The following is a 12,031-nucleotide window of genomic DNA, read 5'->3' as shown; positions in this document are numbered from 1 at the left end:
AGGTAAAGGCAATTGCTGTTCTTGATCTCTGCCACATGAAGTGCTGTCACTGCAGATGGGTGTACAATTCCATAGCTACCAGCCCAGCAGGGATCAGGTGACACAAGGGACCAATAGAGTCCCTTCTACATCTATAAGGCTGCTGCTTCTGGGCTGGCTTGTCATTCTAAGCAACTGCCCATTCAGAAGCAAACTGAGCCCATCCCTGCTGAAGCAACTTCTCAGACAGCCTTTGAAAAACTACTAGATACGACTGATTGTGGCATTCAGGGTCTGAAAGTCACAAATCTACAAAATATCGCTTACTGATACCAAACCGAAGATACTCCACTATCAACAGTCTTGGAACAGAGACTGTGTTACAGAACTTACAGAAGAGCACCGGTCAGAAATTTGGAAATCTGCTTGGACCAATTAATCATCTCGTCATATGAAGCTACAGAACTTCAAGATTTTAACCCAACTGTACCTAAGCCCCAAAAGACTTGCTTCGATTTCCTCATTGCATTCCAACTTACGTTGGAAAGGCTGTGGGAATGTCGGTACATTTGCACACTGCTGGTGGCAATGCCCACTAATAGAAGCTTTCTGGAGATAGATTCTTGAACACATTAAGCACATTACTGGTTACAATATACCACACTCTCCTGAAGTCTTTTTTTTTTTTGCACAAGTCCTGACAAGCTATTAGCTCAGTAGGGAACAGATGATAACAAAACACTAATGCAGCTCAACTTGGGCCTATAAAGTATGTAGTCTAGCTTCTACGTGTGGGAATCTTCTTTTGGCCAAAGTAAACTTCAAAAGAAATTTGGAGGTTTATCCTTCAGGCCAAACACCAGAGGAATTTTAAGGGAAACCAAAAGAGTTTCAGAAAGACCAGAAAAAAGGGATTCTCACATCCCCCACATTGATTACAGAGGACGACCAGTGTGCACTCTTCAAACAGGAATTGTTGAGGTAAAAATGTAATAGATACACATATTTTAAAAACTAACGCTTACTTGGTGGAAGAGGCTCATCAATGGTAGGGTAGTGATGGTGGTCAGGCCTCAAGGAAGGAAGCTGGTTGATTGGCTGAGAATTATGGAGTAAAGGGCAATCACCTACGGATAAGACAGTCAAGAGGTTCATATTCATTCACGGATGTTGTACAGCGGTTACAAATGCACTCCTGTAAACACAAATGGCTGCAAAGATTTCTTAGCTACGGGCTGACAAGAATCTGGTGTATCAGCTGCTGTGATAAAAGTTTTGCTGTCTGAGCACTGCTTTAGAATAACATACGAAACAAAGAGAGACTGAAAGTCAAAAGGAAGATCTCAAGGTTCAACATGGAGGGAGGAATGATGGATTACTTAATCCCCAATTAAGGAACGATGGGTTGGAGTCAGTCCCCACCTTCTCCAGATACACAGCGGTGTTATGGAACAGAAGAAAGAAAGGAAAGTGAGAGACAGATGAGGGTACAAGAGGGAGTGAGGAAGGAGAAAGACAGCAAAAGAGGAAGATGGGGCCTGAGATAAAGAAGAAGCTGTCTGAAATACAGAAGAGATGAGCCAACAATGTGCAGAAGTATTTTTTGAATCTTTAGTTTGAAGCTTTCACGGCTGGCATCATAATGATCTTTAATTAAATTTGAGGGGTGTTTAGGCCATGTTCGTTGATAAAAACTTATCTCACTAGACATTTTGCCTTCCTTTACTGCCAGCATCTATGCTTATATCTGCAGTAGGTGCTTTTGCCCTTGCAATCTGTGCAAATTTTACTTGCCATTCCTGGTATCAGCAGAATCTCCTTGAGGAACTCCAACCATCCTGAGGTTGCACATGATGCCAGAAAACTCTGTGAGAACTTCCAAACCCACAACATCTAGATTCAAGAACTCAGTGAACATTTCCCCAGAGACAACTGGAGACCCACCAATTTTATCCCACTGCTTGTCATTTCTTGCCTACTTAGTGTGTTATAAAATAGATATAAACAAAAACCAATTTTAAGAGGGGGAAAAATTACTTTAAGTAGTTGTGACATCACTGCGAAAACTTTATCAAGTTAACCTCTGGTTAAAAAAAATACCTTATGGATGGCTAACATATTTTTTGTGCCAGAATCTTTAGCAGTCTGTAGTACTGATTTTAGCCAAACTGCTCACAGTAGAACAAACTAATTTATACTGAGTCAGACAACCAGTCCATCTAGCTCAGTATTGTTCACTTTGAATTGCATCAAGGTCTTAGGCAGATAAAGGTCTTTCCCAACACCTTCCTGATATTCTGTAGATGCTCGGAACGAAACCTGATACCTTCTGTGTGCAAAGCAGGTGTTCTGCTTCTTCCGATTTAAAAAGTTTTAAAATATAGTTGAAACCAGAATGATATGACAGTTGAAACGAGAACGATAAAACAAATCAAACATAAGACTTTAATTACACGTAAAGGCCATTTAAAATATATTGTCAAAAAATGATGTGGATTTCCCCCCCCTAATTATAATTTATCCATAATTCTATGATTTTCGGCAATATCACAACCACTGAAAGGAATGTCATAAGCAAATGTCATTGATGGAACATATGGATATGTTGCACTTTTTTACATGCTGAAAAAAATGTTTAAAGTTGATTATTTAAACAGTTTAATAAGTTTAAAGCTTATTTTACATTTGGTCACAATGGATACCCTTTCTTAAATTTACCATTTAATCACACAATTATCTTCCTCCCTGTCATTCATTTAGAAGAAGACTTCAGATTTATACCCTGCCCTTCTCTCTGAATCAGAGACTCAGAGCAGCTTACAATCTCCTATATCTTCTTCCCCCACAACAGACACCCTGTGAAGTGGGTGGGGCTGAGAGGGCTCTCACAGCAGCTTCCCTTTCAAGGACAACTCCTGCAATAGCTATGGCTAATCCAAGGCCATTCCAGCAGCTGCAAGTGGAGGAGTGGGGAATCAAACCCGGTTCTCCCAGATAAGAGTCTGCACACTTAACCACTACACCAAACTGGCTCTCAAACTGGCTCTTACTTACAGTGCAACCCTAAACAGAATTATACCAGTCCACTGAGGGAAATGAAACTTAGACTGGAGTCAGTCTACCTAGGACTTTGCTGTTAGTTATTTATCATGATATAAGTGGCAGCATTTATTCAAATTAGACTAGTTTCTTTTCTTACCTGGGTGGCGTAGGAGCTATAGCTTCTGTACCTCTGGAGTACTGCAAGACTCCCTGTCCCACATGAGAGAAACCCATGCAGTGGTCCCTCCAAATGCCAGCATTAAATTTTGGAAGGTGGGATTAATTTTTAGAAGATGGGATTAATGCTGGCATGGGGAGAAGCCACAGGTGGATTCTGGATGAATTTGTACATACATCTTCATGCACAACAGCCCCAATTTTCCTGGTAATAAGGAGATATTTTGAGTTCCACCACAATGATACAGAGGTTATGCTTTGCTTGCCATATCAAGCCATTACGTTGTTTGATAAAAGCAATATGTTGCCTATTGCCACGCAAGCAGAGTACTGCTACTGATGCGGTTAAAAAAGGAGGTCTCCAATTAGGAAGGAGACCCCTTATTTAAATTATCAAATTTCTATCCCCTCCCCTCCCCCCAAATGGGATCTGAGGTGGCTAACATCTTATATAATACAAACAGATAACAACAGGACAAAAACACAATAAAGAGACTTCTAAAAATATGAAACGGTTAGAGATTAGAGATGATGGCACACACACAAGAAAAAGCCTTATTGAGACATGTCCTCACGGGCTATAAACTGCAACAGTTTAATACACCAGATGATGAGGCAGCCCTTCACATGACCCTCCCCTTCTATTCCTCTCTCTCTCACACACACACACATACACTCTCTCTCTCTCTGAAGATGAAATGGAATGTGTCATATATGCAATCAAGAAGAAAGGCCCAGAGAAACAAAAGGGCAGTTTGGTGGATCCTTATCACCTGCCAATGGCTACATACTTTTAAATCTCCTGATCCTTTCCGAGGTAAGGGAGCCAAGGACATCCATTACTTCCCTAGCCCTTCCCCCCTTTCGTGTTGTGATGGGCATGATTCCAGGTGTCCCAAGTGAGGGAGAGATGTGGACAACAGATATCGGGGGGGGGGGGGGAAGAGGAAGGGGAGAAGCTACCTTGCCTCCTACAACATCCAGTGTTTTAAAGAAAGGGTACCCAGTGTCTGGGATGGAAAGTGACAAACTTTAATCTGTGCCTCTCCCCTTGTGGTGACGTGCACGATTATCCAGTTATGTGTGTGGGAGCTCATTTCCTCCTTTGCGTATTACACAAAAGCACAATCAAAGGAAGTATCTATCAGGCATCACACCTCAGTTCTTATACTGAAAAACAATCTCTTCAGGCAATCACTTAGTATTTAGCTCTTCTCTTCCTAAGCCAGGTTTAAAGTCCCCAAATGAAAGTGAGCACGCCTCCAAGAGAAAGACCCTGATCATCTGTTAATGCCTATAAGAGATAGTTAAGGTACTGTTTCTCCAAATCTAACCTTCTCTTCTGTTGCTGGGGCCTGCTACTGGAGACTCTACGCTTTCCACCGTTCTCTGCAGATTCATTCCACGAGCCACCAGTTCCTCAGGCCAGTGGGTGGAGCCATCCACCTGTTCCCTGTCAAACTCGGGGCTTTGCACCGAGTCTGGTACTGACTCAAAGGCGCTGTTCTCCTCTTCCTCATCATCCTGTGAAGAAAAAACTGTGCTTTCAGAAATCCTGGCACTGTCAACAGAGGAGAACCGGGTATGGCTTGAGAACCGGTTGGTACTCTCCGGACCAGAAGTGCTGTAACAGGAAGTGCTGTAACAGGAGGTGCTGTAACAGGAAGTGCTGTAGCAGGATGGACTGTAGCAGGACGTGCCACACATTTCGCAGTCACCGTTCGGCCTGGGACTCAGCTCACTCTCGCTCTCAGTCCTGGGACCTTCGCCATCCAGAAGAGGTTCGTTCAAGTCCGCAAGTTGTTCAATGGAGCTGCTTTGAGGCACTGTCCCTCGAACAAAGTTCTCTTCAGCTGCGTCTTCCGTGGGGGGTTCAGCCAGCAAGGTTTCCATGTCACTGACGACGTCCTTTTCTGACACTTCTTTGACTGTCGGTTCTTCGTCGTTCTCGACACTGCCCTGATCTTCCTCTCCTTCTCCGTCACTGCTCATCTGGGCAGAAGGCAAACTGTGCAGGAGATTGTGTATCCGGATATAGTGGGTGCGAGGTGTCTCTGGTTCTCCGCAAGCAGAGGCTATCACGGTCTCAAGCTCAGACACTGGCAAGGAACATGGCCTGTTTTTCCTTTTCACGGCTGTCCTTAGCTGCAGTTTGCTCTCCTCCTCTTCTTCCTCTTCCTGTTCCTCCTGGGCTGAGGCCCCGTCATCTTGACTTTTCTCCTGATCCTTGACAGTTTGCGTGTCTCCAGTCACCTCATCGATAGACAGAGTTTCTATGCAGGTTAAGATGTCACTGTCTCCCTGAGTAACAGAATTGACTTTATTATTTTCCCTAACTTCAGATTCGGGAGGCGTGCACGCCAGCAGAGTCAGTTGCTCGGTAAGTTCCACAGCACTCAGGGAAGGCATCATTTCCCCTGGGATGGATTCCATGGGATCAACCGCATCTGCTGGCACTGCCTCAATCTCCCCATTTCCTGCTAGCTCTTCTTTTAAGAAGCTGTTCTGGGTGGGATCCCCAGCACCAGAACTATCAACACTGATGCAGATCACGGGGCATCCGTTTAGCTTCTCTGGAGCTGTGCTTTCTGAGCTCACTGTGCTGGCGCACGGAGGCTCACCAAAGATCTCCTCCACCGAGTTATTCATGGGGCTTTCCTGGAATTCAGTTGATTCGGGATCTGCAGTGATCGAGACCTCTTCATCATCTGCTGGGAGCAAAAAGAGAGGGAGATACTGAGCTAAATGAATCTGTTTGCTGAATCTCAGGTTTAGACAGCATGACACCGCATTATCAAAAACATGTATGGAAATATGTAAGAGCTAAGTTCCAAATGCTCCCTATTTTAGCCAAGCTCTGAACCATGGACCAGTTCACACAACCTCCTGAAAGAGGGTGGATAAAAAGCAATGACTTCAAAAACAAAAAAAGTCCTCAACTCCATTTTTAAAAACCTAATTTCTAAATTTAAATAACATTTTTATCTAAATCAGGTTGATTTGAGGTCCTAAAATTTCAGTTCTAGCAGCATTTGGTTGATAGCCTAATTTACAATGCTATCTGATTTAATACAAACTCCATAAAGCAAAGCCAACTTTTATAACATTTCAAAAGTGAATGTATCACTCCAACATCAAATATCCTGAGAAGGTCTGCTTGCTTTGGTGGGGAAAATGAATGATGAATAAAATATCTAGCTCTAGAGCTTAAATATCATGAGTCTGACACAGTAGTTCATGCAATCCTCTCATGTACTATGATGGTTATCTTGATATCATAGTTACGTGTTATAATACATTGTGTTACAATATGTATTTAAAAGAGTCATATCCCACACTCTAGAGAAGTGGACCCCAACCTTTTTGGCACCAGGGACCAGTTTTGTGAAAGACAGTCTTTCCAGGGACCTTGTGTGTGATGGTTTTGGGATGATACAATTGAGCACTTTATTTCTGTTAGTTTGGTATGGTGGTTAAGTGTGCAGACCCTTATCTGGGAGAATCAGGTTCGATTCCCCACTCCTCCACTTGCAGCTGCTGGAATGGCCTTGGGTCAGCCATAGCTCTGGCAGAGGTTGTCCTTGAAAGGGCAGCTGCTGTGAGAGCCCTCTCAGCCCCACCCACCTCACTGGGTGTCTGTTGTGGGGGAAGAAGAGAAAGGAGATTGTGAGCCATTCTGAGACTCTGAAATGTGGAGTTGAGGCAGGATATAAATCCAATGTCTTATTATTATTACTACATTGTAATATATAATGAAATCATTATATGACTCACGGCCCAGCTGATAACAGGCCACGGACCAGTACTGGCCCACGGCCTGGGGGATGGGGACCCCTGCTCTAGAGGATCTGTCCAAGATAACTTTTTAGTCTGTACAAGGTATCTTGCTTATATTTTGAAAATGGATGGAACTGCCTAACTCAGATTTTCCTCCCCTCTCAAACTTTTAAACTCAACAATAATTAACTGTTCTTAGTTTTTCTGTTCTCTCTTTCTCTCCCTCTTTCCTTTACTAAGAAAACAACATCCACATGTATTTCTGGTCTACCAACTGAGAGTTCTTTGAACCCTCATATTAATATTTGATCCTTCCTCCCAGAAGCTCAGGGGTCTTCTGTGTTCTCTAGAACACCCTATGTTCTATGGGGTGTCCTCAGAATACTCCTTAGAGGTAGACTGGGTGAGTGAGCAACATCTAATTTTGCATGGCCATCCAAAAGAGCTCATTTAGTAACCTGACATTCAAGAAGAAATCTCCCTGGTCCAAGTTGTACACTCTACTCACTAGGATGTAACCCTAAAGACACTTTCCTGGAAGTAAGCCACAAAGAATAACACAGAATCACAGAAGCACAGAGTTGGAAGGGACCTCCAGGGTCATCTAGTCCAACCCCCTGCACAATGTAGGAAACTCACAAACACCTCTCCCTAAATTCACAGGATCTTCATCGCTGTCAGATGGCCATCTAGCCTCTGTTTAAAAACCTCTAAGGAAGGAGAGCCCACCACCTCCTGAAGAAGCCTGTTCCCCTGAAGAATCGCTCTGTCAGGAAGTTCTTCCTAATTTTGAACTGGAAACTCTTTTGATTTAATTTCAACCCACTGGTGCTGGTCCTACCTTCTGGGGCCACAGAAAACAATTCCACACCATCCTCTATATGACAGCTCTTCAAGTCCTTGAAGATGGTGATCATATCACCTCTCAGCCGCTTCCTCTACAGGCTAAACATGCCTAGCTCCTTCAACCTTTCTTCATAGGACTTGGTCTCCAGACCCTGCACCATCTTCATTGGCCTCCTCTGGACCCATTCCAGCTTGTCTATATCCTTCTTAAAATGTGGTGCCCAAAACTGAACACAATACTTCAGGTGAGGTCTTACCAGAGCAGAATAAAGCACTACCACTTACTCCACTTATTCCCCATAGGCTTAGACAGGAGTAACTCTGTATAGGATTGCTTTTTATCTCTCAAAGGACCTTGACCTACTGGCATCATGGTTGAAGACAAGTGGCAACTGAGTATGACTTTTAATTCACCAGCCAAAATGAACAATGCTTTAGTAAAAGAAATGCAGGCCAAACCCTATACTGAAAATCCAAAAGCAGACAGAACTCAGAAGCTATTCCTCATTTATAATACACTACCGTTAATGAATATGAAGCTGCCTTATACTGAATCAGACCCTTGGTCCATCGAAGTCAGTATTGTCTTCTCAGACTTGCAGCGGCTCTCCAGGGTCTCAAGGTGAGGTTTTTCACACCTATTTGCCTGGACCCTTTTTTGGAGATGCCAGGGATTGAACCTGGGACCTTCTGCTTCCCAAGCAGATGCTCTACCACTGAGCCACCGTCCCTCCCCAAGACATTCCTTCACACATGGCAAAGTACCCTAGGCAAGCCCATCACTTCCAAGTATCCCATGGTCCATACCTGGATGAATTGAAGACGTGATCCCAAATCGAAACTGCAACTGCCCACTGACATGATCTGTTGGCAACCTGCGCCCCAGAGTATAGCTGACAACCCTGTCCCTGTAACACATAAGTGGCACATTTATAATTATGTTATTTATTACAGCAGTAACTTAATAATACTATTTATTAGAAAGATCCACTCATTGTGCTTCAAAGAATACTGCAGTTATCGTGGAGGCTTTTCAGCATGAAGATGGCAATGGTAGACAAACTTCCCTGGGGATGTGTAGCAATCAGAAAGTGTTGGTGTATTATAGATTTAATATGCAGTTCATCTGGGTCAACAATGAGGCACAAGAGATTGAGTGTGATCTTCATATATGAAATGTACACTGATGTTCCAGAACCCCCCACCGTGAAGTAGGTTTTTCATGGTAGACAGTCAGGATAGAAGAAATCAGTGAGAAAAGGATTCTGTAAGGAAACCACTAGTCTATAGAGCAGTCAGAAGAATCACAATACAGTTCTATAGCTAATACAAAACAAATTTGGTCCTCTGTATGCGATGGGTGCCAAGAAAATTTCATGATAAAGTCATGCTTGATAAGAACACAAGAGAAACCATTTTGGATCAGGCCAATGGCCCATCCAGTCAAACAACCTGTGTCACACAGTGGTCAAAAAATTAGACGTCCGCCAGTGGGGCCAGACTCCAGAAGCCCTCCCACTATTGAGTATCACTGCTTCAGACATAGTGTTCCATCCATACCTTATAGTTAACAGTCACTGATAGACCTCTGCTCCATATGTTTATCTAATCCCCTCTTGAAGCTGTCTATGTTTGTAGCTGCCACCACTTCCTGTGGCAGTGAATTCCATATGTTCGTTACTCTTTGGGTGAAGAAGTACTTTCTTTAATCAGTTCTATATCTACTACTCATCAATTTCATGGAGTGCCCACAAGTTCTTGTATTGTGAGAAAGGGAGAAAAGCAATTCTTTCTCTACCTTCCTATCCCATGCATAATTTTGAAAACCTTTATCATGTCACCCTCAGTCATCATTTCTCCAGGCTAAAGAGCCCTAACCTCTTTAACCGTTCTTCACAGGGAAAGTGTCATTTTAGTTGCTCTTTTCTGCACTCTTCCCCCTTAATCATTCTAGTTGCCCTTTTCTGCACTTTTTACAATGCTATGATATCATTTTTGAGGTGTGGTGACCAGAACAGTACACAGTATTCCAAATGAGGCCACACCATCAATTTATATAGGGGCATTATGATACTTGCTGATTTGTTTTCAATTCACTTCTTAATAATCTCCAGCATAGCATTTGCCTTTTTTTTATTGCTGTTGCACACTAGGTTGATATTTTTAGTGAGTTATCTACAACAACTCCCAAGATCTCTGTCCTGGTCAGTCTTTGCCAGTTCGGACCCCATCAATGTGTATTTATAGTTAGGATTTTTTGCTCCAATGTGGATTACTTTTCAATTGCCCACATCGAACCCCATTTGCCATGCTGACGCCCACTCATCCTGCCTTGATAGATCCCTTTGGAGCACCTCACAACCCTCCCTGGTTCTCATTGCCCTGAACAACTCGGTGTCACCTGCAAACCAAGCTACTTCATTGCTAACAGTCACTGATAGACCTCTGCTGATGGCCCATCCAGTCCAACAACCTGTGTCGCACAGTGACCAAGATTTTGTAACAAGTTAAAAAACCACCTGACTCAGTACTGAGCCTGAGGTACCCTACTGCTTACCATTCTCCGCTGTGAAAACTGCCCATCTATACTCTCTTTTTTCCTGTTAATTAACCAGTTTTTAATCCACAAGAGGACTTGTCCCCTTATCCCACGACTACTGCTTTTACTTAGGAGCCTTTGATGAGCAACTTTATCAAAAATGTTTTGGAAGTCTAGGTAAACAACATCTATTGGGTCATCCATCCACATGTTTGTTCACCCCCTCAAAGAACACAAAGAACAGGTTAGTGAGACAAGTTCTTCCTTTACAAAATCCATGCTAATTCTTCCTAAGTAGCTTTTGTTTATCAATGTGCCTACTAATTCTCTCTTTAATAATTGATTCCACCAATTTACCTGGTATCAGTTATACTGACTGGCCTACAATTTCCCAGATCTCCCCTGGAACATTTTTTAAAGATTGGGATTACATTAGCAACCTTCCAGTCCTCAGGAATGGAAGCAGATTTTAATGAAAAATTGTGGATATACTGATCAAACAGCCCGGATATAACGATACAGTAAATAGCTATACAGTGAGAGCTCAGAGTCATTGTGATTCTGTCTACAGTGGGTCCAGAGGCCACTGATGGCTCTTTTGGAGAAGGAAAATGCACAGAAATCTAGTAACTTGAAACAGAGCCTGAAAACCAGATCACACAATGTTATCATGGAGAGTACTGTTTAATGGCTTAGTTAGGTGAAACAACTATCAGGCATCACAAGCATAACACCTGCAAACATGCAGGTGGGGAATCAAGCAATATACCCTCTCAAGCATTATTTCAAACCCCAGGCTGCATCCTGCAGCTGATATGCAACTGGTTCCTTATTCTGCATTTGTATAAGTTCAAATGTTCCAACTCTGTTCCTTAACTAAATGTTCATTTTGTATTAAAGCCCATATAATTGTTGATTGACAAGATCAACACATTACAATCAAGGCAATAAAATAAAATTCAACGTAATATTTTTCCAACAGCCACCCTGCCATCATCTCACCAAATATGAACCCCTCCATACCGACATGTTGGTTCAGAAACAACTATCACTTTCCTTTCATCATGAAAGTGACAAAGAACGCAAGGCTATGCCCCACAGATTTACCCTATGGCATGTCTCTCCAGCAGCCGCTGAACTGGCATGGAAAGCTTCCCCAAGAAGCGCTTAATGATCGGCCGGCTTTTTGCAAACTTGTCTTTCACCTCAATTTCCAGGACGTCAGTGGGTAGGGAAACAAAGCTGAACAGCTGTGAAAGAAAGAAAACAAGAAGGAAAACGGGTTACAGATGTGCTGGGTCAGTTCCAAGCCTATATGACCAGGTATCGCCATACAGCTACTTCATAAACCTTTTTAAAATCCCTGGACCAAGAGAGGCTAGATTGAAAACAACGAGGGAGCAAGCCTTCTCAACAATGGCCCCCCGATGGTGGAATCAACTCCCAGAGGAGGTGCGAGCCCTGCGGGACCTGAATCAGTTTCGCAGGGCTTGCAAAACCACCCTCTTTCAGCTCGCCTTTAAGATGGAACCTGGCTAAATTGACTTCTAGCCATCTAATACATGTCTGTTAATTCTAGCACCTTAATTACTAACACATAACGGCTGTTTTATCTAATTTTAACTTAATTTATAAATGTAATTTAATTGTATTTTGATCTGTTTTATTGTA

At 42.8% G+C, this 12,031-nt stretch overlaps 1 protein-coding gene across 9 annotated transcripts in view; it reads right to left on the bottom strand.

Annotated features, from left to right (window-relative positions):
* Positions 1-12,031, bottom strand: part of HECW1 (HECT, C2 and WW domain containing E3 ubiquitin protein ligase 1) — a 321,722-nt gene that overhangs the window by 92,615 nt on the left and 217,076 nt on the right. For 5 of the 9 annotated variants that reach the window (XM_060247682.1, XM_060247678.1, XM_060247681.1 and 2 more), the window contains 4 exons: positions 11,468-11,610; positions 8,629-8,729; positions 4,533-5,909; positions 1,005-1,106 (listed from right to left, as the gene is read on the bottom strand). In XM_060247682.1, the coding sequence (XP_060103665.1) occupies positions 1,005-1,106; positions 4,533-5,909; positions 8,629-8,729; positions 11,468-11,610 (1,723 nt within the window). The remainder of the gene's footprint in view (positions 1-1,004; positions 1,107-4,532; positions 5,910-8,628; positions 8,730-11,467; positions 11,611-12,031) is intronic. The other 4 variants (XM_060247683.1, XM_060247684.1, XM_060247686.1 and 1 more) reach the window with 3 other exon arrangements.

The sequence above is a fragment of the Heteronotia binoei genome, chromosome 10, assembly GCF_032191835.1.
Source record: "Heteronotia binoei isolate CCM8104 ecotype False Entrance Well chromosome 10, APGP_CSIRO_Hbin_v1, whole genome shotgun sequence".
Lineage (NCBI taxonomy): Eukaryota > Metazoa > Chordata > Lepidosauria > Squamata > Gekkonidae > Heteronotia > Heteronotia binoei.
This window is presented reverse-complemented; position numbering and strand designations above follow the sequence as displayed.